We start from the raw sequence: 23,837 nt of genomic DNA, 5'->3' as shown, positions 1-23,837 counted from the left end.
ACCCACTGCGCCACCGCCTGACCCCCACTTTTTTAAGTTTTTAATTCAAAATAATCTGAATAAATTTGTCATGAGTGTCTAAATATATATAATAGCAGGGACATACCACTACTGGCCTTGGCCTTGAAGTCACAGAATCATCGATCACTTGATTAATAAAACTAACAGAGGCCATAAAGATGAGAGTTGAGACCTTTTCAGCTGTTGACAGGAAGCAGCCAGAAAGGCGAGACAGTGACCTTTTAAAATCATTTCAACCCTGGTGTCTCCATTTTTCATTTTAGAAAGATATAAAATTAGACTGTTTCTACATGGCTCCAGGGACTAAAATGAATGACACAGGAAAAAGTATGTATTTGAGGGTCGGACAGTAGCACAGTGGGTTAAGCCCACGTGGCCCAGGGCACAAGGACTGGCGGAAGGATCCCAGTTCGAGCCCCTGGCTCCCCACCTACAGGAAAGTTGCTTCACAGGTGGTGAAGCAGGTCTTCAGGTGTCTGTCTTTCTCTCCTCTCTCTCTGTCTTCCCCTCCTCTCTCTATTTCTCTCTGTCCTATGCAACAGCAACTACATCAGTAACAATGATAATAATAAAAACAACAATGGTAAAACAACCAGGGTAGCAAAAAGGGAAAAAATGGCCTCCAGGAGCAGTGGATTCGTGGTGCAGGAACCGAGCCCTGGCAATAACCCTGGAGGCAAAAAAAATAAATAAATAAAATGTGTACTCAATGCAGGAAAAACAATCATATGAATTCTAAAAAAAAAAATTCTTTGAAAACAAGACCTCCCTCAAGAAATCAGACTCCAACAAGTGTGCATTCAGAAAACTGATTGGCTGGTGCCTAGGAGATCATTAATATTTGTAGGGAATGAGGGGAGCAGAATGTATACAGAAATTGAACTGTCCTGTGGTCACATTAAAGATCTCAATCTATGTAATAGGCGGCAGTCCTAGAGAGTTGTCTTGACTTGGGTACAAAGACAAGTCAATAGTCCTAGCTGGTAGTGTGACCCTTGGACAGACGAGTCAGATTGGATAAGACAGCAATACTAAGCCTATATATGCAGCAACAAGAGAAAGTCAGGTCCTGAAAGGGGGTCAGGAGGAGATAAAAGTAAAATCCAAGACATGAACCACACATAGTGCTATTAGTGATTTCAGAGTGACTTACAAGATTCTAAGATAACAAGAGCATAATTCCACACTATCTCCATCACCAAAGGAGTGCAATTATTTTTAAATCAATAACTTTTTATTACTCCTTTCAATTTAAATTTAATGTATCCATCTAGTTACAAAAATAGGCCAGGTGCTCTGTTAGTCTAGGAAATGAATAACATGCAAACCCTGTCCTTGAAGAACTCAAAGATCATTAAGAGACTCGCATGCCAACCAGGAGGTGACCTGTATGATTACATTCAGCCGGATTATCCAGGATAATCTCCCTATTTCAAGGTTTATAATTCAGTCACATCTGTGAAGTTCCTTTATTTTGTAACATATCTACAAGGTTTCAGTGATTGTGGTGGCTGTTATTCTGCTTACAGGGGGATAAAATATTAATTTGCTCTCTAAACTTGAATATGATTTTTCCTCTTGATAGTACTATGTACTTATTTATTTATTCATAAGTTAATATAATTATTAGTGATACAATGATTTACAAAATAATAAGATTTCATAGCAACAACAACAGCAAAAACCTTAATAGCAACAAGCTGTTAGTGACAAGTTTAATCTTTCTGACTACAAAACTGGTGATTGAGTGGCTGAGCAAGTTGTGGTCTATATACACAAAGGAATATTACTCAACTATGAAAAATGGTGAATTCATCTTTTCCACCCCATCTTGGCTGGAGCTTGAGGAAATCATGTTAAGTGAGATTAAGTCAGAAACAAAAGAATGAATATGGGATGATCTCACTCATAGACAGAAGTTGAAAAACAAGATCAGAAGGGAAAACTCTAAGCAGAACTAGGACTGGAGTTGGTGTATTTCACCAAAGTAAACGACTCTGGGGTGTGCCTGGGGTTCAGGTCCTGGAACATGGTGGCAGAGGAGGACCTAGTTGAGGTTGAATTGTTTTGTGAAAATGTTGTGCATGTACAAACGATTGTATTTTACTGTTGACTGTAAACCCAAATACAGAAAAGTAGATAAATAAACAAATAAATAAAACTGGTGTTCTTAGTCACTACAGTGCATTTTCTTTTCTTTTTTTCTTTTCTTTTTTTATTTTTAATATTTATTTTATTTATTTATTACCTTTTGTTGCCTTTGTTTTATTGTTGTAGTTATTATTGTTGTTGTCGTTGTTGGATAGGACAGAGAGAAATGGAGAGAGGAGGGGAAGACAGAGAGGAGGAGAGAAAGATAGACACCTGCAGACCTGCTTCACCGCCTGTGAAGCGACTCCCCTGTAGGTGGGGAGCCAGGGTTCGAACCGGGATCCTTATGCCGGTCCTTGTGCTTTGCGCCACCTGCGCTTAACCCGCTGCGCTACAGCCCGACTCCCTACAGTGCATTTTCATGTTTCATTAATCCTTGTGTATAATTCTACACTTCTCTGGAAACTCAGTTCCATTTATAATGTGCAAACCACTAGGAAAGCTAGTCTAAAAGTTGCAATCAGCTGATTAGACTTTAGTACGAAACTGATGACTTTCTGGGGTCAGTAATACCAGCTAGAGATTTCCTCAAAGATTCTCAAGATGTAGCAGGCTTCAGAATCACCTGTTAAAAACAACATGTTGGGGGTCGGGCGGTGGCGCAGTGGGTTAAGCGCACGTGGCGCAAAGCACAGGGACCGACGTAAGGATCTCGGTTCAAGCCCCCGGCTCCCCACCTGCAGGGGAGTCGCTTCACAGGCGGTGAGGCAGGTCTTCAGGTGTCTGTCTTTCTCTCCCCCTCTCTGTCTTCCCCTCTTCTCTCCATTTCTCTCTGTCCTATCCAACAACGAACAATATCAACAGTGGTAATAATAATAACCACAACGAGGCTACGGCAACAAAGGAGGGAAAAATGGCCTCGAGGAGTGGTGGATTCATAGTGCAGGCACCGAGCCCAGCAATAACCCTGGAGGGGAAAAAAAAAAAAAAAAAAAAATATATATATATATATATATATATATATATATATATAACACAACATGATAACTCACACCTACAGTTTCTCATTTAATGTAGGTAAGTTGTAGCAGATAAATTTAGTTTGGACAGAACTTTAAGGAAGTCAGCTAGCTAGTCGTGGGAATTCTGTTTTAAGGGGATGGTGGGGGTGTGTCTCTTCCAGGTAGGAGACACTCAGTGGAAAAGAGGGAAGCATATAATTTTCTATTATTATTTTCTGTTATGATTTTCCCCTCTGGAAGATTCCCCTCCCCTTACCAATTTTTGGAAAATTGGAATTTGTTTCTCCACAGTGAGGATTTAAAAGCAGCCCAGGCAGGATGTTCATAGCGTAATATGTAAAAATGATAAGGACGGGCTACAACAAGTATGAGAAAGAGCATCAGTCTTAGAACAACAGATCAGATAGCAGCACTATTTGTAATAGCCAAAACCTGGAAGCAACCTAGATGTCCAACACATGAGTGGCTGAGAAAGTTGTGGTCTATATACACAATGAAATATTACTCAGCTATTAAAAATGATGACTTCACTCTCTTTACCTAACCATCATGGATGGAGCTTGAATCAGTCATGTGAAGTGAGATCAGCCAGAAAGAGAAGGATGAATATGGGATGATCTTACTCATGCACAGAAGTTGAGAAATAAGAACAGAAGGGAAAACACAAAGCAGAACTTGGACTGGTTGTGGCGTATTGCACCAAAGTGAAGGAATCTGAGGGGGGTGGGTAGGGACTTTCAGGTTCTAGAGTGCATGGGGCTACAGGCTAGGGGTTGGAGTGTTCTGCAGAAAGCTGATAAATTTTACATATGTACCACTAGCTGTATTTACTGTAGAAAAGTATAAACTATTAATCCCCCTCCCATTAATTTTTTTAAGATGAACATGAAAAGGAGTGGCCATGGGAAGCAAGCAATAATGAGGAAACAGAGACTTGAACTCTTACTGCAAGCACTATGAGTAAAAAAATGCCTGATTAGTCATATTTCATATTCCATAGGGCCCATGCCTATACCAGCTTTTTTCTAAGCCTGACCTCTGATATGCAGGTGAATTCAAGTTATTTTCTGGGGAGATGATGTCATGGCTGGAAAAAGGACCAGAAAGATGGATCAGGGAAGAGAATAGATCCCAAATATGGGAAAGGTATATAAATGTTGACTGTAAACCCCACTGATTCTTTTGGTGGTGGGAATGGTGTTTATGTACACATATTAAATTGTAGTCATATAAATCACTAATTAATATGAGAGGGAGAAAATTGACTGTATGTCTAACAAAGGGACTTTTCAAAGTTAACCCAATTACCAAATAATGTGATAGTAACAATAACTATTCATTGTCTTCTTGAACATTAAGACAGAAGCAACCTCACATTTCCACGATAGAGCCTAAACTTCCCCTAGTCTTGGGACCCTAGGGTAGGACCCACTTTCCCGTATGCCTCTCAAAATTCTTATCAAATAATATTGCATCCGCTAATCGCAACCTAATCAACGCAACGAGTGCGACCCCAGCATGCTTCACTTCAGACTGTGTCCAGAGACTTCAGGTGTGGAATGACAATCCTTCAGCTTCATCACTCAGGTGAGACCTTTCCTTTCACAGTATTCTCTAACTCCATCCCAGATGGCTCACTGCCTAACAAAGTCCCAAAACCTAGATATAGACCAGGTTCCAGGAGATAGAGCATATGTTCTCACATATCCATAAACCAGGGCAAAATATATACCTGAAAGCAGTACACTAGAGTTTGCAGTGAGTACCCCCCCAACACTTCATCTGCACTATTCCAACCTTTGGGTCCATGATTGTTCAACAATTTGTTTGGCTTTGTATGTTAACTCTCTTTTCAGCCACCAGGTTCCAGATGCCATCAGGATGCCGGCCAGGGTTCCCTGGACTGAAGACCCCACCAATGTGTCCTGGAGCTCCACTTCCCCAGAGACCCACCCTACTAGGGAAAGAGAGAGGCAGACTGGGAGTATGGATTGACCAGTCAACGCCCATGTTCAGCGGGGAAGCAATTACAGAAGCCAGACCTTCCACCTTCTGCAACCCACAACAACCCTGGGTCCATACTCCCAGAGGGATAGAGAATGGGAAAGCTATCAGGGGAGGGGATGAGATATGGAGATTGGGTGGCGGGAATTGTGGGGAGTTGTAACCCCCCATCCTATGATTTTGTTAATGTCTCCTTTCTTAAATAAAAAAACAAAGAATATAACAACAAAAAAAGAAGTTCACACTTAGAGAAGATGCCTTAGTCAGAACCTAACTGTCCAGACAAATGCCTTTAATCAATCAATATATACAGGTACTTTTGAAAAGGAACCCATGCACAGCACCAAGAGATAAAACTTCCTTTTTTCATTAAGGTAGGCATGCTGGATTTTACATATTCTAGCAGATACTTTATAGACCTGAAGTGTGTCACCGTGACTTTTATTTTATTTTTTTTAAATATATATTTTTATTTATTTTTATTGTTGTTGTTATTGATGCCATTGTTGTTAGATAGGACAGAGAGAAATGGAGAGAGGAGGGGAAGACAGAGAGGGGGAGAGAAAGACAGACACCTGCAGACCTGCTTCACCGCCTGTGAAGCGACTCCCCTGCAGGTGGGGAGCCGGGGCTTGAACCGGGATCCTTACTCCTGTCCTTGGGCTTTGCACCACCTGCGCTTAACCTGCTGTGCCACCTCCCGACTCCCTCACCGTGACTTCTGTATGCTTTTGGAAATCCAAACTGTGTATGACTAAATTCATTGTGGCATTTACCATGTTGCACTAGTATGACATTGTCTATACTAGTCCAGTGTATGATTACATAACATTCTTCAGTTATAGTTCATTTTTCTTAATAGTCTGCAGGTAATGGTTTCCTATTATCTCAGCTCTCCTATTAAATAGTATCTAATTCATCTCACGTTTTGCTCTTTTAACTAAACTATTCTTTCTTACTAAAAATTCAGCCTTTTTTTTTTCTTATATACCTGAAATTCTGGTGATTTAATAGGATGTGTCCAGATGCGCGCCTATGGCCATTGATCTTGCCTGCAATTCAAGCACTTCATTTATTTATTTTTCTTTAACTCTGGAAAATGTTTGTCAGGCATTTATTTAATTATCTCTGCCTCCTATTTATCACCCTTAAGTCTTCCAGAAGAACACTTATTATGTATTTAACTAGTTCCCTCTTTTTTTTTTTTTTTTTTTTTGCCTCCAGGGTTATCGCTGGGGCTTGGTGCCTGCACTGTGAATCTACTGCTCCTGGAGGCCATTTTTTCCATTTTGTTGCCCTTGTTGTTATTGTTGCTGTTGGATAGAACAAAGAGAAATGGAGAGAGGAGGGGAAGACAGAGAGGGGGAAAGAAAGACACCTGCAAACCTGCTTCACCACTTGTGAAGCGACCCTCCTGCAGGTGGGGAGCCTAGGGTTTGAACCGGGATCCCTTGCACTTCCGGCCATGTGCGCTTATCCCACTGCGCAACCCCCTGACACCTCCACCCCCTCCCACTTATATTCTAAAACTACCTGTCTTCACATTTCTTCTGTGATGTTTAGCATATTCTGCCTGATCCTTCAGGCCACCCGTCTGTGTATGTGATGTGAGTATGGCCCTGTAAACTTGATGCTGAGTGTGCAGGAGGCAATACCATCAGGAAAAGATTTCATCCTGCATCTCAGAAAAAATAAGACTGGGGGGGGGGTGACAGCTGGCTCGTGAGTAAGAGGGGTGAGATTCCTAGAGAACACAGAAACGGCATGAATTGAAATTTCCCCACAGGCACCACACGAGGGAGCAGCCCCTCTCTCTCTCTCTCTCTCTCTCTCTCTCTCTCTCTCTATATATATATATATATATATATATATATCTTCCCCAGTTAAAAGCTGCACAAAGGTTTTCTCTGTCTTGAAAACGTGTTTGTGCCAATCATTTTACTTCAGCTGAAATTGTTTTAGCTTTGCCTTAAGGAAAACTGCCCAGCTCATAAGGTTTTCATGAAGCTAAACTTAAATAAAATAAGGGATTAAGTGCTATTGTATAGATTTTAATATAGATTATAATCCTACCTCCAGTACTGTCTATATAGAAACCCCTGAACTTCCCATATTCTAATAAAATCCTGGCCAGGTAACAGAATATGTAAGGAATAACAGAGAGCAATTCACAGATCTTAAAGTCTCCACTGTGCATGGTCTCACATCGCTGCTCTGAAGAAATCTGATGTTTGAAGGGGTGGGACTGTGGAAATTGCTAACTTAGAGATTACAAGTCTCAAATGCAATTTCTGGGGCCAACAGGTTGCCGTGGGCAGTAAAGAGACAGAAGATGTGTATCATCATTTCCTTGCCCTGGCACCAGCTTTTATTTTGAAGCTATGGCATTGGGACAGGGCATGTGTGCGCATCCTAATCTTTAAATTAGGGCTTCAGGATCTGCAATTGAGAGACAGTACAAAAGGGTAAAATCTTTTCACTGAGAACCTCACCAGACCATAAACTTGGGACAGACCGTGGGAGCAATAAAGCACACGCACACGGCATGCTTCTCCCCACCACCTTAATGGCTGGACTGCTTTCACTTCGCACTACTGAGAATGACTGGAATTGTTTGCAGAAAGAAAGAGGGAAGGGGGCAGCTGATGGCGCACCTGGTTGAGCACACATGTTACAATGCAAAAGAAAGAACCCAGGTTTGAACCCTTGGTCCCCACTTGCAGGGGGAAAGCTTTGCAAGAGGTGAAGCAGTACTGCACGTGGCCAGTGTCTCTCTGTCTTTTTCCCCTCTCTGTCTCCCCCTTCCTTCTCAATTTCTGGCTGTCTCTACCCAAGGAAGGAAGGAAGGAAAGAAGGAAGGAAGGAAGGAAGGAAGGAAGGAAGGAAGGAAGGAAGGAAGGAAGGGAGGGAGGAAAAATTAAGGATTAAATAAAGAGGGAAACTGGCAGTGCTTGACCCAGTGAAGGTAAAAGCTATACATATGAACATTCAAAACATCACACCTAAGCTAATACAAACAGAATCATCCCGCTCACAACTAGAGCATTTAAAGAAGCACAGCTCACAGGCAGATGGAGGTGGGAGACAAGAAAACTGGTATTTATGATTTTCTGTGAAGGAGTAACAGAGAAGAAACCAGAGCTTTTTCCTACAGAAAAGTTCACCATTTCGGAAAACCCTGAAACACAACTCCCTGAATTCATTTTTTTTTTTCTTTGTTGCCTCCAGGGTTATTGCCGGGGCTTGGTACCTGCACTACAAATCCACTGCTCCTAGAGACCTTTTCTCTTTTATTTTCTTTCTTTCTTTTTTTCTCTCTCTCTCTCTCTTTCTCCTTCTTCCTCTTTTTGTTTTTCTTATTAGACAGGACAGAGAAATTGATGGGAGAGGGGAGGATACAGAGGGAAAGAGAAACAAGTATTTGAGATTAGAAAACTACAAAGGGGGGGCGGGTGGTGGTGCACCTGATTGAGTACACATCTCACCATGCGCAAGAACCCAGGTTCAAGCCCCCCGGCCTCCACCTGCAGGGGGAAAACTTCACAAGTGAAGCAGGGTTGCAGGTGTGTCTCTCGGTCTCTAGCTCCCCCATTCTCTCCATTTCTGAAAACTACAAAGGAAGATAAGAATGAGCTACCACCAAGAACTTATTAGAATGAAAAGTCTGAACCACTGGAAAATACCAATTTATGAAGAGAATACCTAAATTGATGACTCTGAACAGAAAGGTTCAACCGAAACCTAAACTCAACCCTGCAGCAGAGACTTGAAAAAAATAGGTACTTGAGGAACTTGAGGAAGCCTTATCAGACCAAACTCCCCAAATTGCAAACATATGGATTAAAAAGACTGTACATCATGACCAAGTGGGACCTATCCCAAGGATGCAAGGCTAGTTTAATTTATGTAAATCTATCAATAAAATAAAAACCTAAAAACACATGGTTATCTCCGACCTGGGCCGGTTCACTCCTCCTTAGGCAACCTGGTGCTCCCCGCCCCCCCCACTCCCAGAAGGTCACCATATTGATGCCAAACTTAGTGTGGACACCCGATCAGCATAGCACACTACAGCCCAGAACTCTTGGGCTCCAGCCTCAGCCTCCCAAGTAACTGGGACTATAGGTGTGTGTCACCATGCCCAGCACACATGGTTACCTCAATAGAAGCATAAAAAGCTGTTGTCAAAATCTAACATCACTTTATGGTCAAAACACAGTAAAAAATGAGAATAGGTGGGAAATTCCTTAAGCAAGTAGAGTTCATATACAGTAAACCTACTGTCAACATCATACTCATAGTGCTGAGAAACTGGAAGCATTTCCCCCACAGATCAGGGACTAGGCAGGGCTGCCACTATCACCATTACTATTCAACACAGTGCTGGGAGTTCTTGGCATAGCAATCAGGCAAGAGAAAGGGATCTTTCTTTTTTTTTTTTTTCTTTATTTATTACTGGATAGAGACAGAAAGAAATTGAGAGAGAGAGGTGGAGTGAGACAGAGAGACACATGCAGCCCTGCTTCACCACACATGAAGCTTTACCCCTGCAGGTAGGGGAGTAGGGACTTGAACCTGAGTCCTTGTGTACTGTCGTGTGGGCGCTTAACCAGGTACACCACCATCTGGCCTCCAAGAAAGGTATTAAAAAGACACAGATTGAAAATGAAGAGAACAAACTGTCACTATTTGCAGATGATATGACAGTAAACATATAAAAACCTAGGAAATCCAGCAGGAAGTTCCTGGAAATCATCAAGCAATATAGTAACATGTCAGGCTACACAATTAATATATAAAAGTCAGTGGCATTACTTTATACAAATGCTAAGTCAGAAGAAGAAATCCAGAAACCTCTCCCACTTATTATAGCAACAAAAGCAAAAAAAATATTTATCTAGGAATAAACATAACAAAAAATGAAACATTTGTATACTGAAAACAATGAGTCACTATTCAAGGAAATAGAAAATGATACAGAGGAAAAATACTCCATGTCTTGAATTAAAAGAAGTAACATCATCAAAATGACTGTTGTATCCTGAGTCATATGCAAATTTAATGCAATCCCAATGAAAAAAATTTTAAGTGAATAGAATAAAAGCTACAAAAATTTATCTGGAACCATAAAATACCTAGTATAGCCAAAAAATAAATAAATAAAATCTTGAGAAAAAAAGAACAGAAGAGGAAGTATCACACTCCTAGATCTCAAATTATACTATAGGGCCATTTTAATCAAAATTGCCTGGGACCAGAATAAAAGTAGGCTTATAAACTAGTGGAATAGAAGTGAGAATCCACACACCTATGGGTTCTAACTTTTGACAAGGGAGAATAAACTATCAAATGGAGAAAGGAGAGTCTCTTCCAATAACTGGTTTTAGGGAAAGTGAGCTGAAATGTGCAGAAGAATGAAACTAAACCATTACATTTCACCACAAACAAAAGTAAAGTCCAAATGGACCAAGGACTTGAACGTCAGACCAGAAATTAGATAATTAGAAGGAAATACTGGCAGTATTCTTTTTCATCTAACTTTTGTAGTTTTGTAGGCATCTTCAATGACATAAATCCAATTGCAAAAAAAGACTAAAAGAAAAATAAACCAATGGGACTATATCAAATGGAAAAACTTCTGCACAGCAAAACTATCCACCACCCATACAAAAAGACTCCTTATAGGATGGGAGATCTTTACATACCATATATCAAGCAAGAGCCTAATAATCCAAACATATGAAGAGCTGACCAGACTCGGTAACAAGAAAAACCCAATGACTCCATCAAAAATGGAGAAATGATATGAAAAGAAATATTCAACAAAGAAGAGATCCAAAAGGCCAACAGACAAATAAAAAAAACACTCCTGGTCATCAATTGTCAGAGAAATGTAATACCACTTCACTCCTGGGAGAATGTCATACATCAGAAAAGATAGTAACAACAAATGCTGCAGAGGTTGTGGGGTCAAAGGAACCCTCCTGCACTGTTGGTCCAACCTCTGTGGAGAATAGTCTGGAAAACTCTCAGAAGGCTAGAAATGGACCTGCCCTATGACCTTGAAATCCCTCTCCTGGGGATATATCCTAAGGAACTGAACACACCCATCCAAAAAAGACCTGTGCATATCTATATTCATAGCAGCACACTGGTAATAGCCCAAATCTGGAAGCAACCTACGTGTCCAACAACAGATGAGTGGCTCATTTTTTTTTAAACAGGGGCTTAGAGTTTTGCAGAAAATTAAATATATATATATATATATATATATATATAACTGTATTTATTGAGTGATCTTTTTATCACCTTCAGATTTTATTGGGAAAAAGAGATGTAAGAAAATTAATTTAAAAAATTCTGATTTGATTCTAAAATAAAAATACACATGAGGAATAATTCTCTCTTGCACAGATTATACGGGATACAGGTGGTGGTGGTGTACCCAGTAAAGGGCACATAGGACCAAATGCAAGGAGCAGTGTAAGGATCCAAGTTCAAGCCCCCATTCTCATTCTATAATGGGGACACGACACAGGAAGTGAAGCAAGGTTTGCAAGCGTCTGCCTCTCTCTCTCTCTCTCTCTCTGTCTCTCTCTCTCTCCCTATCCCCCTTCTGTTTCAATTTCTCTCTGTCCTATCAAAATAGAAAAAAGAATGCCCACTGTGAGTAGTGGCTTTCTAGTGCTGGCACCAAGTCCCAGTGACATCAGGGGCATGGAGGGGAGGAGAATATATATATTACTTGCCCTTGATTTTTGAATTTGAGTCAAAATCCATCTGCTCTAATGAAGTGTAAAATCACATTTCTGATTAAGGTATTAACATGAACAAGATCAGGGTGACATATTAAAGGGTTAGGGCATATTTAAGGAATGCAAGTGGCTCAGAGAATATTCAGGGTGTGCTGAAAAGTGGTGGAGGTTAGCCCTTTCAGATAAAGGTGACAACACTGTGATCTGAGAAGCTTGACAGGGTCAGCACATGAATAGTCTTGAAATTTTGATGCACTCCTCTATCATGTGAAACCACTAATGTTTTTTTTTTTTTTTAAAGAAAGTGAATAAAGCAAGGATTGGGGAGCTAGCATAATGGCTGTGCAAAGGACTCTCGTGCCTGATGCTCTGAGTTCTCAGCTTCAATCCCCCAGCCCAGCACCATCATAAACCAGAGTGAACAGTGCTCTGATCTCGGGTCTCTCTCTCTCTCTCTCCTTCTCTCTCTTTTGCTGTATCTTACCCTCATTAAAATAAAGCAAATAAAATAGTTTTTAAAGTATGATTTTATTTTAAAAAGTGAATAAATATTGCAGACGCAGATTTAGAGTCTCCATTTTGGAAAAAGCTAGTAGGCCTACTTTAGGTATATTCCAGAGGGCCCATGACTTTACTAGTTTTTGCCTTCGCCTGAAATCTGCTGTACAGGTGGAGTTATCAAGGGAAGGGATTGGATATGGAGCTCTGGGGGTGCGTGCTGTGTGGAAATGTACCCTCTTACCCTGTAGTCTTGTCAATATATCCATTTTATAAAAAATTTAAAAACTGCAAAATAAAAAAAAAACATGCTTCCACATAATAAAAAAACTATACATGGAAAAAAGTGGGTCTATGTATATTCACTTATTAAGGTAATAAGAGATAAGAGGGTTAGGTCTGTGATCCATATTGAGTCACTTTTTGCAAAAAAGTTCATCTGGATTATTTTTCCTATGCATTTAGATTACTAATTGTTCTAGTAAAATTTGGTGAGAAGTCTATTCATTCTCTACCTTTGCTCTTCTGTCAAAGATGTCTTGACTCTATTATGTGATTCTATTTCTGGGTTCTCTATTCTGTTCCACTTATCTATGAATGTAACCTTCTGACAATACAATTCTATCTTGATTACTATAATTTTATAGTACGTCTATATAATGAGTCGTGTCTTTCAACACTCTCCTCCTCCTTTCACTTATTCAATATTGTGCTATTTTAGACCTTCTGCTTCTCCCACAAATTTAACATCAGTTTGTCAATATCTAGAAAGTAGCTTGTCGAGATTTTGAATGTCACTGCAATGAACTTGCAGATCAAATCTGAAAGAACTAACCATATCCTAACAAGTTTGATTAATTTTGATGAACAATTTTGATTAAATTAATTTAACTCTTGATTGACTGCCATTGTGTGCCATGCCTTCCTTTTATGTAGCCCTTCTCTGATTTCTTCTATCACTAGAGTTATGTAGTTTCCTGCACATATGTTAGGTAAACCATTTTCAATTATCATAAAAGTATAGCATTATCATTAGTATTATTTCAAACTCCAATTGTCCGTATGTGGTGTGCAGAGAAGCGACTGATTTTCTACAGTAATACTGTAATCCAAAGTCTAGCAATGCAACCATTGTTCAGTATACACAATACCTTCCTTGCAGAGACCAAGATGCTTGGATGTTCAAACCCCTTAGATTAAATGGCACAGTATTACATGTAACCTATGTACATCATTCTGTGTATTTTTAGCCATGGCCATTTTATTTATAATATCTAATACAATGCAAATGTTACATAACTGGTTTTACTGCTTAGGAAATAATAACAAGAAAAAAATAGTGAATTTTCAGCACAGATACAACCATGGGAAACCTCACTGTTTAATGATCTGTATCTAGGATCAGGCGGCAGTGCAGCGGGTTAAGCGCACATGGCGCAAAGCTGAAGGATCAGAGCAAGGATTCCAGTTTGAGCCCCCGGGCTCCCCAGCTGCAGGGGAGGGTCGCTTCACAAATGGTGAAGCAGGTCTGCAGGTATCTCTCTTTATCTCCCCCTCTCTATCTCCCCTCCTTGCTCGATTTCTCTCTGTTCTATCCAACAACATCAATGGCAACAATAACAATAATGACAACAAGGGCAACAAAATGGAAAAAAATGGCCTCCGGGAGTAGTGGATTCATAATGCAGGCACCGAGCCCCAGCAATAACCCTGGAGGCAAAAAATAAAAATTTAAAACAATTAAAAGAAATACATCTGTATTTTCTTCCAGTTTAATTAAATCCATGAATGTAGAACTCACATATGCAGAAGGTATGCCTGTATTTGTTTTTTAGTTCCATGTGTCTTTTTCATTTGAATTCTTTAGGACTTTCTGCATAAACAAGCATATGACTGATAAATATAATTTGATTCCTTCCTGTCCAACTCTATATCTTTTATTGTTTCATTTTCTTGTCTTACTGCAAAATCTTGGTTTCCTGCATATTAGTGAATAATATTAGTCAAACATGACATCTTTCCTTTTGACTTACACTTGAGTGGGAAATGTTTCATTTCTGACCATTAAGTAAGCAGTTACAGAAGCCAGAACTCCCACATTCTGCACCCCATAAAGAGTCTGGGTCCATACTCCCAGAGGGGTAAACAGTAGGGGAAGATGAACAGAGGGCTCTGAACTTCAATTCTCTCAGGACCTGGAGAGAGAAGAGGGAAAAAGGGATATCCAAAAATAGTTAATAGGTGTAGGTGTGACTTAGAAATAAGAGAAGACAGGACCATGGAACAAACTGCCCCACTAGGGAAAGAGAGAGAGAGAGGCAGGCTGGGAGTGTGGATCCACCTGCCAACACCCATGTTCAGCGGTGAAGCAATTACAGAAGCCAGACCTTCCACCTTCTGCACCCCACAATGATCCTGGGTCCATGTTCCCAGAGGGATAAAGAATAGGAAAACTTTTAAGGAAGGGGATGGAATAAGGAACTCTGTTGGTAGAAATTGTATGGAGTGGTACCCCTCTTATCCTATGGTTTTACTGATATTTTTATTTTATAAATACATTTAAAAGAAAGAAAGGAAAATGGGCAAGTATATAATATAGAATATATAGTTATAGAAATAATAGTCAATCCATATCTGTGATCTTGGATTTTCTAATGAAGGGAAAGGGGACACAGAACTCTGTTGGTGGGAATAGTAAAAAACGATACCCCTGTTATAAGTTTGAAATCAATATTAAATCACTAATAAAAACATCTCTAAAGTATACTGGTGTGGCCATTATAGAAGTTTTCGAGTTGAAGCATTCTTCCAATTAATTTTATTTTGTAAAGTAGTTTGCTGACTGTTTGAATCATGAATGTGCAATAAATATGGTCAATTTTGGGAGTCGGGCTGTAGCGCAGTGGGTTAAGCGCAGGTGGCGCAAAGCGCAAGGACCGGCATAAGGATCCCGGTTCGAACCCCGGCTCCCCACCTGCAGGGGAGTCACTTCACAGGTGGTGAAGCAGGTCTGCAGGTATCTATCTTTCTCTCCTCCTCTCTGTCTTCCCCTCCTCTCTCCATTTCTCTCTGTCCTATCCAACAACAACAACAATAAAACAACAAGGGCAACAAAAAGGGACTAAATAAAATAAATATTAAAAAAAATTAAAATATGGTCAATTTTTTCTGTATCAGTTGATAATATATGATTTTCTTCAATCTGTTAATTGATTTTCTTTTTTTTTTAAAGAATTTATTTATTTATTCATGAGAAACATAGGAGGAGAGAAAGAACCAGACATCACTCTGGTACATGTGCTGCCGGGGATCAAGCTCAGGACCTCATGCTTGACAATCTAGTGCCTTAGCCACTGCACCACCTCCTGGACCACATGTTAACTGATTTTCAAGTATTAAATCAGTTTTACATACCTGGAAATAAGTCATCGCGTATAGTTCTTCTTATGGGTTGTTTGATTTTACGTCCTAGCATTGTTGAAGATTTTGTATCCATGCTCATGAGATATATTGGTTTCTAACTTTTCTTGTTTTGTAGTGGCTTTCTTTGGTTTGAGTATTAGCTTAATGCTGACCTCATAGCATTAGTATTATGGTGTAACATCTACTTTAGTTTCCTGAAGTCAATTCTGAAGAAATGCTACTATGTACTCTTCAAATACTTTATAAAGTTAATCAATAAATATCCAAGATTTTCACTTTAGGTGGGTTATTTTTATTTCAATATCTTAATAGAAACAGGGCTATTCGAGCCCCTGGCTCCCCACCTGCAGGGGAGTGGCTTCACAAGCGGTGAAGATGGTCTGCAGGTGTCTGTCTTTCTCTCCCCTTCTGCCTTCCCCTCCTCTCCATTTCTCTCTGTCCTATCCAACAGCGATGACATCAATAACAACACCAACAATAACTATAACAATAAAACAACAAGGGCAACAAAAGGGAATAAATATTTTAATTTTTTTAAAAAGAAACAGGGCTACTGAAGTTATTGATTCCCCTCTGAATTTTGATAGTATACATCTTTCAAGAAATTAGCACATTTAATTAAAGTATAAACTATATGGACATAGATAGCTTCATATACTCCTTTTCGATTCTCTTAGTGTCCATGAAATCACGACGAGGCAATCTCTCATTGTGAAAGTAGTAATTTGTATATTCTTCTTTTTCCTAATTAGTCTTGCCACAGGTTTAGCAACATTACTTTTCTTTCTTTTTAAAATTGATTGAATTATGATCAACAAGTCCATCTGGATAAGAGGGGTACAATGCCACACTATTCCCACCACCAGAGTTCTGCATCCCATCCCGTCCACTGAAGGCTTTCCTATTCTTTATCCCTCTGGGAGTATGGACCCAGGATCATTATGGGATGCATATGGAAGAAGATCTGGCTTCTGTAATTGCTTCTCTGCTGGACATGGGTGCTGACAGGTTGATCCATACCTCCAGCCTGTTTCTATCTTTCCCTAGTGGAGGAAGACTCTGGAGAGGTGAGTTTCCAGGAAACATTGGTGAAGTTGTCTAACTCTTATCTTTTAATATTTCCACTGTGCACTTTCGCCTTGCATCTAGAGTTTGTGATGGGAAATCTGATCAAAGCCTCATAACTCTATCTTTATATGTCACTTTTCTTCTTTTCCTAGTAGCTTGTACTAACTTTTTTCTTTGACCTTGAATCCTGATAGTCTCAAAATAATATGTTTTGGTGTAGATCATTTAGGGATCAAAAATTGGGATGTTCTCTCAGCTCTGGGATATTATGTTCTGGACACTGCCCAAGTGTGAACATTTTTCTGCCAGGATTTCTTTGAATATTGTCTCTGCTCCCTTTTGCCTCTCTCCTCCCTCTGGAAGGTCTATAACTCCCACACTCATTTTTCAGATAGACTCTTTCATTTCATGGAGGGTTGCTTCATTTTTTCTACACCTTTCTTCTCCATCATCATTGAATTCAGACTGTGTTCACTGTATCCCCTACTCTGGCTTATTGACTCTACTTCCTGAACTTGTCATTTGAGTCTGATATGCATTCAAACTTCCCTTTGTATTCTGTCTTTCTATTTGGAATCTTTTTTTATATGCTTCCTTTTTTAAAAATTTTTAAATTATACTTATTTATTATAATAAATAATTATATTGTTTATTTATTAATTATTAATTATATATTTATTATATTACTTTATTTTTATTTATTGTTTTTAACTGTTGTAGTTATTATTATTATGGTTGTTACTGATTTTGCCATTGTTGGATAGGACAGAGAGAAATGGAGAGAGGAGGGAAAGACAGAGGGGGAGAGAAAGACAGGCACCTGCAGACCTGCTTCACCGCTTGTGAAGCAACTCCCCTGCAGGTGGGGAGCTGGAGGCCCGAACTGGGATCCTTCCACTGGTCCTTGTGCTTTGCACTACCTGCGCTTAACCCGCTGTGCTACCACCCGACTCCTTTTTATATGCTTTCTATTGCCTTACTGAAAGAACCATTCAAATCCTCAATACGTTTCCTTATCTGAAGCTGAGATTCTTGAATTGTCCTCATAATGAGATCTCTAAATTCTTTCTCTGATATGTACTCCAGTTAAGAGACAGAGAGAAAGATATCACAGCACCAGAGTTTCTCCAGGATCCCTCCTTGCTGAGCAATCTCTCTCTCCGCAACAGCCCCTTCTCCCCTTTATACTCCTGGTAATACCTTTTTGAAAACCATCAAATTGCTGATATGACCTTAGATTTGAGGTGAAAATAAGAAATCTGATGAGGCATGTGCAGGTTTGATGTATCTTCTTTGTTTGAGGAATAACAGAAGTCCCAAAACCTAGATATACACCAGGTTCTGTGAGAGAGAGCATATGTTCACACGTATCCATAAACAAGTGCAAAATATATACCTGAAAGCAGAAGTACACTAGAGTTTGCAGTGAGTACCCCCCCAATACTTCCTCTCCACTATTCCAACATTTGGGTCCATGATGCTCAACAATTTGTTTGGCTTTGTATGTCAACTCTCTTTTCAGCCACGAGGTTCCAGATGCCATCAGGATGCCGGCCAGGCTTCCCTGGACTGAAGACCCCACCAATGTGTCCTGGAGCTCAGCTTCCCCAGAGACACACCCTACAGGGAAAGAGAGAGGCAGACTGGGAGTATGGACCGACCAGTCAACGTCCATGTTCAGCGGGGAAGCAATTACAGAAGCCAGACCTTCCACCTTCTGCAACCCACAATGACCCTGGGTCCATGCTCCCAGAGGGATAGAGAATGGGAAAGCTATCAGGGGAGGGGGTGGGAAATGGAGATTGGGTGGTGGGAATTGTATGGAATTATACCCCTCCTACCCTATGGTTTTGTTAATTTTTCCTTTCTTAAATAAAAAATAAATTAAAAAAAAAAGAAGTTTAACATGCATCGTTTCTTCTGCATTTTCTTCTTCACTCTTCCTTGTGAAAGAGTAATTTAATCTGTGGTCATATTTTTAGACAAAGTGAATGAGAGCCGCTTAGTCCTTCCTCCAGACTATCTCACCTGAATAGTTGTTTGTTTGTTTGTTGTTGTTGTTTTCTCTCTCTCTCTCTCTCTTTTTTTTTTTTTTTGCCTTTAGAGTTATCACTGGAGCTCGGTGCCTATACTACGAATCCACTGCTCCTGGGGGCCATTTTTTTCTGTTTTTATTGTTGCCACTGTTGTTGTTATTGTTGTTGTTGGAAAGGACGGAGGAAAATGGAGAGAGGAGGGGAAGACAGAGAGGAAGAGAGAAAGATAGACACCTGCACACTTGCTTCACCGCCTGTGAAGCGACTCCCCTGCTGGTGGGGAGCTGGGGGCTCAAACCTGGATCTCTGCTTGGGTCCTACCACTTCATACTATGTGCGCTTAACCCAGTGCACTACCACCTGACCCCCATGAGCAGGCTTTTTACAGTTTCTCCAAGCCACAAATTGCATAGGGCTAGATACTCCCCCTGAAGGGGACACCTTTTTATGCTCAGCAGTTCTCACTATAGGTGGTAGGTCTATAGTTATTGTGCTTAGTGTTAGAAGCTCACTTGCCCAAAGACCAAGATTACAAAGTCCAGTATCAACTCTACTACTACCTAGGATGGCGTTTTTGCTTTCATCTCTAGCTTCTTTTTTTCATCACATTTACCAGTGAGTTCTAAAAACTCAAGATGGTAATTGTGCCCTCCATACCCCTCAAACTTCGAGTAGTAGAAAAAATGCAATGTTACCGATTCTGTATATATAAATGATCAATAATAACAACTTAGTGGTATTTATATAATCATAAGTAAACATATATCACAGATGCTCATCATGATTCTCAAAAGTAAGTATTATGTAAAAGTAAGTATATGTTTCCAATATATCTTCATTGGGGTATTCTTGGGATTGAAACAAAGCATTCAGAAGACAGCAAGATGGAAGTTCACCCAACCAGATACAGGTTCTAATTTGCTATGGGAAAACCTAAAATTACCCTTATATCCCAGACTTTTTGCCTGCAAAGATGACCCTCCATCAATATGCTCTATCTGAACTTGGGTTAAATGTATATCAATATTATCCTATTATCCTTCTTTACACAGGGCAATACCTTCCTTCTCTACTCACTCACTGGCTTTGAAGAGTTTCTATACAGCACACATCCCCATAATTGAGAAATACTTACTAGGGCCAAGTGGGGAAGTACCCAGTAGAGCTTAGCACATAGGTCACCAAACTGACTGGTAGCCAAATATAGTCAACTGCCTTGTCTTGTAAATAAAGTTTTATTGGAACACAAATACAAAAATGCACTGTTGAACTGTATATAGCTACTTTCACACTACAACAACAGCATTGAATAGCTGCAACAAACACTAGACTGACCACTAAGCCAAATATATTCACTATCTGGCCTTTTACGGGAAAAAGAATTGTTAACCCCTAATCTAGACATAAAGACTGGTTCCATGTTCTCAGTGGTTTTAAAGATAAGAGTAATTATTTCTCCTATTTGGTTGTAGACTGCATCTCTGCCCTCTGTAAACTTGCACCAAGCAGACAGCACTTACAGCAGCTGGAACCCTACTTCCTTACTCCATCAAATAAAAGTTTCAATTAGACTCTTCTGACAGGAATAGCACTAGTCTTCCACGATTAAATATCTCAATGAAAGCGTTTTTTAAGGGCTCTAGAGAAATCCTTTCATTTTCTTACAACTAAAACTAAATAATAAATCTGTGGAGATCATTTATTTGTTACTTTGAAGAGATTTTACGTAGATTGCTGTGAGTATTCACTGAAGTGAATAAAATAAACGTATTTACACAACAATTCCATGTCACTTACGTTATCACTGATCAGATTTATTCCATAAAGCCCATCAGTTGATTACATAATTGATCTTGAACACAAGTGTTACATAAGAAGTTCGGTTATGTAAGCTCATCACAACAACTGAGAAGCAGGTAGTGTCTCTGAGTAACTGACTGAAAATCCAATCTGTGCTCAAACTGCCTCACGACTGGCGTTAACACAGCAATCAGCACCCTTCCCAGATGTACTTCAGTAGGCTCAGAAGCACTTAGACAACTGTCAGCTGCTCGTACTGTACACTGAACTGGGAAGGAGCGTACTATTCTAACTTTAGGTTCCAGGCAGTTCTTGTTTGTAGCGCTTTAAGACTCAGACTCACTCTATGATTATGCAAGAGCATTACCAAGACAAGTCACACTAGCCACGTGACTGAGTAAACAATATGGGAGCATCCTGCTCATTTCCGTTCTTGTTCTCAATGATTGGCTGTGACTAGTCTCATGTTAATTTCAGCTGAATAGAGGATACAAGTCAGTGCTTCTCGAAATGCCAATCCTCACTCCCTGCAACTTGCCGATAGTGTTCTCTGTCACACAGGCACTGTCTGATGAACCATTTCACACTGATAACCATGATTCCTGGAGTATCGGTGATCCAATTCTCTTTTTTAATACTTTTTTTTTTAAATTTGTATTATCTTTTTATTTATTTATTGAATACAGACAGTCAGAAATCAAGACATAGGGAGACAGACAGAGAAACACCTGCAGCCCTGCTTCACACTCATGAAGCTTTCTCCCCGGCAGATGGGGGCCAGGGGCTTGAACCTGGGTCCTCACACACTGAAATGTGTGCATTTAAGCAGGTGCACCACAACCTGGTCCCCCTAATTCTTAGGGTAGTTGACAATGATAAGATTCCCTATAGCGGGAGTCAGGCGGTAGCGCAGCGGGTTAAGCACATGTGGCACAAAGCATAAGGACCAGTGTCAGGATCCCAGTTTGAGCCCCAGGCTCCCCACCTGCAGGGGAGTCGCTTCACAGGCAGTGAAGCAGGTCTGCAGGTATCTATCTTTCTCTCCCCCTCTGTCTTCCCCTCCTCTCTCCATTTCTCTCTGTCCTATCCAATAATGACAACATCAATAACAACAATAAAAAAGGGCAACAAAAGGGAAAATAAATATTAAGAAAAAAAAGATTCCCTGTAGTATTTCAATGAGCACATACAGTTAACTCTGTGAGCTCCTAATGTGTGGCACACTACAAAACCCATATATTTTAATAATTTAATGGGATTACATTAGACAATAATTTACTGAGTTTAGTCCTTATTTTCAAAGCACCATATTCATATAAGTTAAGATTACATGATGGGGAACACTTTTCATTTTAACATGAAAATTACATAATGGAGAGCATTTTTCATTTTAAGATTAGAACTGCATGTTATATAAGTAGGTCATTCTTGAAAAAAATATCAAATTATTTAAGGAAGCATGCTAACTATTAAATAGATGACAAAGCAAAGATGTAAGGCAATTGTAGTCAGATACAAGGGCAGAGATAACTTAACTAACAACTTAAAACTTGATGAAAAGAGGCTATTTCACAAGCATGGACTCTACAGAGCAGTCCAAGCAAGCAACTCTCAAAGCACAATGTTCACTCCTCTTTTGCTTTACAATGAATTGGCTTTATTTTCTAGATAATCTAATCACAAACAGATTATTCAAGGGAGGTGATAATAAGGATACATGAGGATAATCTATATAAAGTACAACAATGAGAATATCCCCTGCCACATATAACCCCTTGGGTATTTTGATATGATTAAGTTTTTCTCAATTAAAACATATCAGCATACTTTGAGAGCAAAGAAAAAGCACAGGCAGAAGTTTTTTTTTCCCTTGACACTAATAAGCAGTACCTCAATCATTCCTCAACAAACCCTTCCAATCTGATGAGGCCGATCATGTCTCTAGTGTTTACAAGTACCCAACTTGCTACCCAATAGGAAATAAACTCTCAAGATGGCAACAGCCTTACTTAACGATTGTGCAGATCACTAATACTTTTAATTTAATTGAAGTGAGTGAAAAAAAAGAAAAGTAGAAGTGACTCACCACTCCTGGCTCACGGTGGTAATAGCGATGCTGGGAAGTGTTGTCAAAGGCAATGTGGTGGGTCTACAAATGCCATCTCCCTCTGGAGTCCGAGCTCTTTCACTCTGTCTCTGGGACAGGGGTGGTAACTGTAAGCTTCCTGAGCAGAACCTTCTTCCTCTCCAGAGGTCGATCCCAAGTGTGTTACTGGAAGAACTGTAGGACTTACTCAAACTGCATTCCAAGTAGTCTTTAACATTCTGGAAGAGAGAGAGAGAAGAGGGGAGGGGAGGGGAGGAGAGAGAGAGAGAGAGAGAGAGAGAGAGAGAGAGAGAGGAAAAGACGGAGGAGGAGGAGGAGGAGGAGGGAGGGGGAGAGGGGAGGAGGAGGAAGTGAAAGAGGAGGAAGAGGAGAAGGAGGAGGAGAAGAAGAAGAAGAGGAAGAGGAGGAGTAGGAAGAAGAAGAAGGAGAAGAAGGAGGAGGAGGGAAGGAGAAGAAATTAAATTTAAATGTTGAAAATGAAGCAAATGATAAATCAAGTAGCCAAACTATTACTTGTTATCCATTATTAAACTGACAGAAAAATCTTCAGAAAAAAGGGGGGGGGTTCTCAGTGTTTAAACATAAGTTGAGTTAAAATTCTAAATGATGTGCCCTCTGTTTTTCTTTATTTCAAATTACTTAAAATAGAAGCTTATCACTGAAATTTTATTGTGAAAACCAATTATTATTATTATGGAACAAGGGAACAAACTTTATTAACCAAAATATGTTGCTGTTTGTTCAGTGTTTTAAAGCAAAACTATTTTCTTTATGTATAAAGATTTTTATTTACTTATTTTGGATAGAGACAGATAGCAATTGAGAGGGAAGGAAGAGGCAGAAAGGAAGAGAAGGGGAGGTACCCACATTACTGTTTCACCATTCAGGAAGCTTCTCCCAGCAGATGAAAGTATGATCTCAATTAGGTGTACCACCACCTAACCCCTAAAATTTTATTTTCTTAGTACAGTAAAGTGTTGAAAATTATGGGTGACTGATAAATGTTCCTATT

The 23,837-nt window shown here is 39.8% G+C and overlaps 1 protein-coding gene across 3 annotated transcripts in view; it reads right to left on the bottom strand.

Annotated features, from left to right (window-relative positions):
* The window catches only part of PDE4B (phosphodiesterase 4B), a 651,743-nt gene that overhangs the window by 501,100 nt on the left and 126,806 nt on the right, over positions 1 to 23,837 (bottom strand). For all 3 annotated transcript variants that reach the window (XM_060206363.1, XM_007528234.3, XM_060206364.1), the window contains exon 3: positions 22,805 to 23,043. In XM_060206363.1, the coding sequence (XP_060062346.1) occupies positions 22,805 to 23,043 (239 nt within the window). The remainder of the gene's footprint in view (positions 1 to 22,804; positions 23,044 to 23,837) is intronic.

This window comes from Erinaceus europaeus, chromosome 13 (assembly GCF_950295315.1).
Source record: "Erinaceus europaeus chromosome 13, mEriEur2.1, whole genome shotgun sequence".
Taxonomy (NCBI): domain Eukaryota; kingdom Metazoa; phylum Chordata; class Mammalia; order Eulipotyphla; family Erinaceidae; genus Erinaceus; species Erinaceus europaeus.
This window is presented reverse-complemented; position numbering and strand designations above follow the sequence as displayed.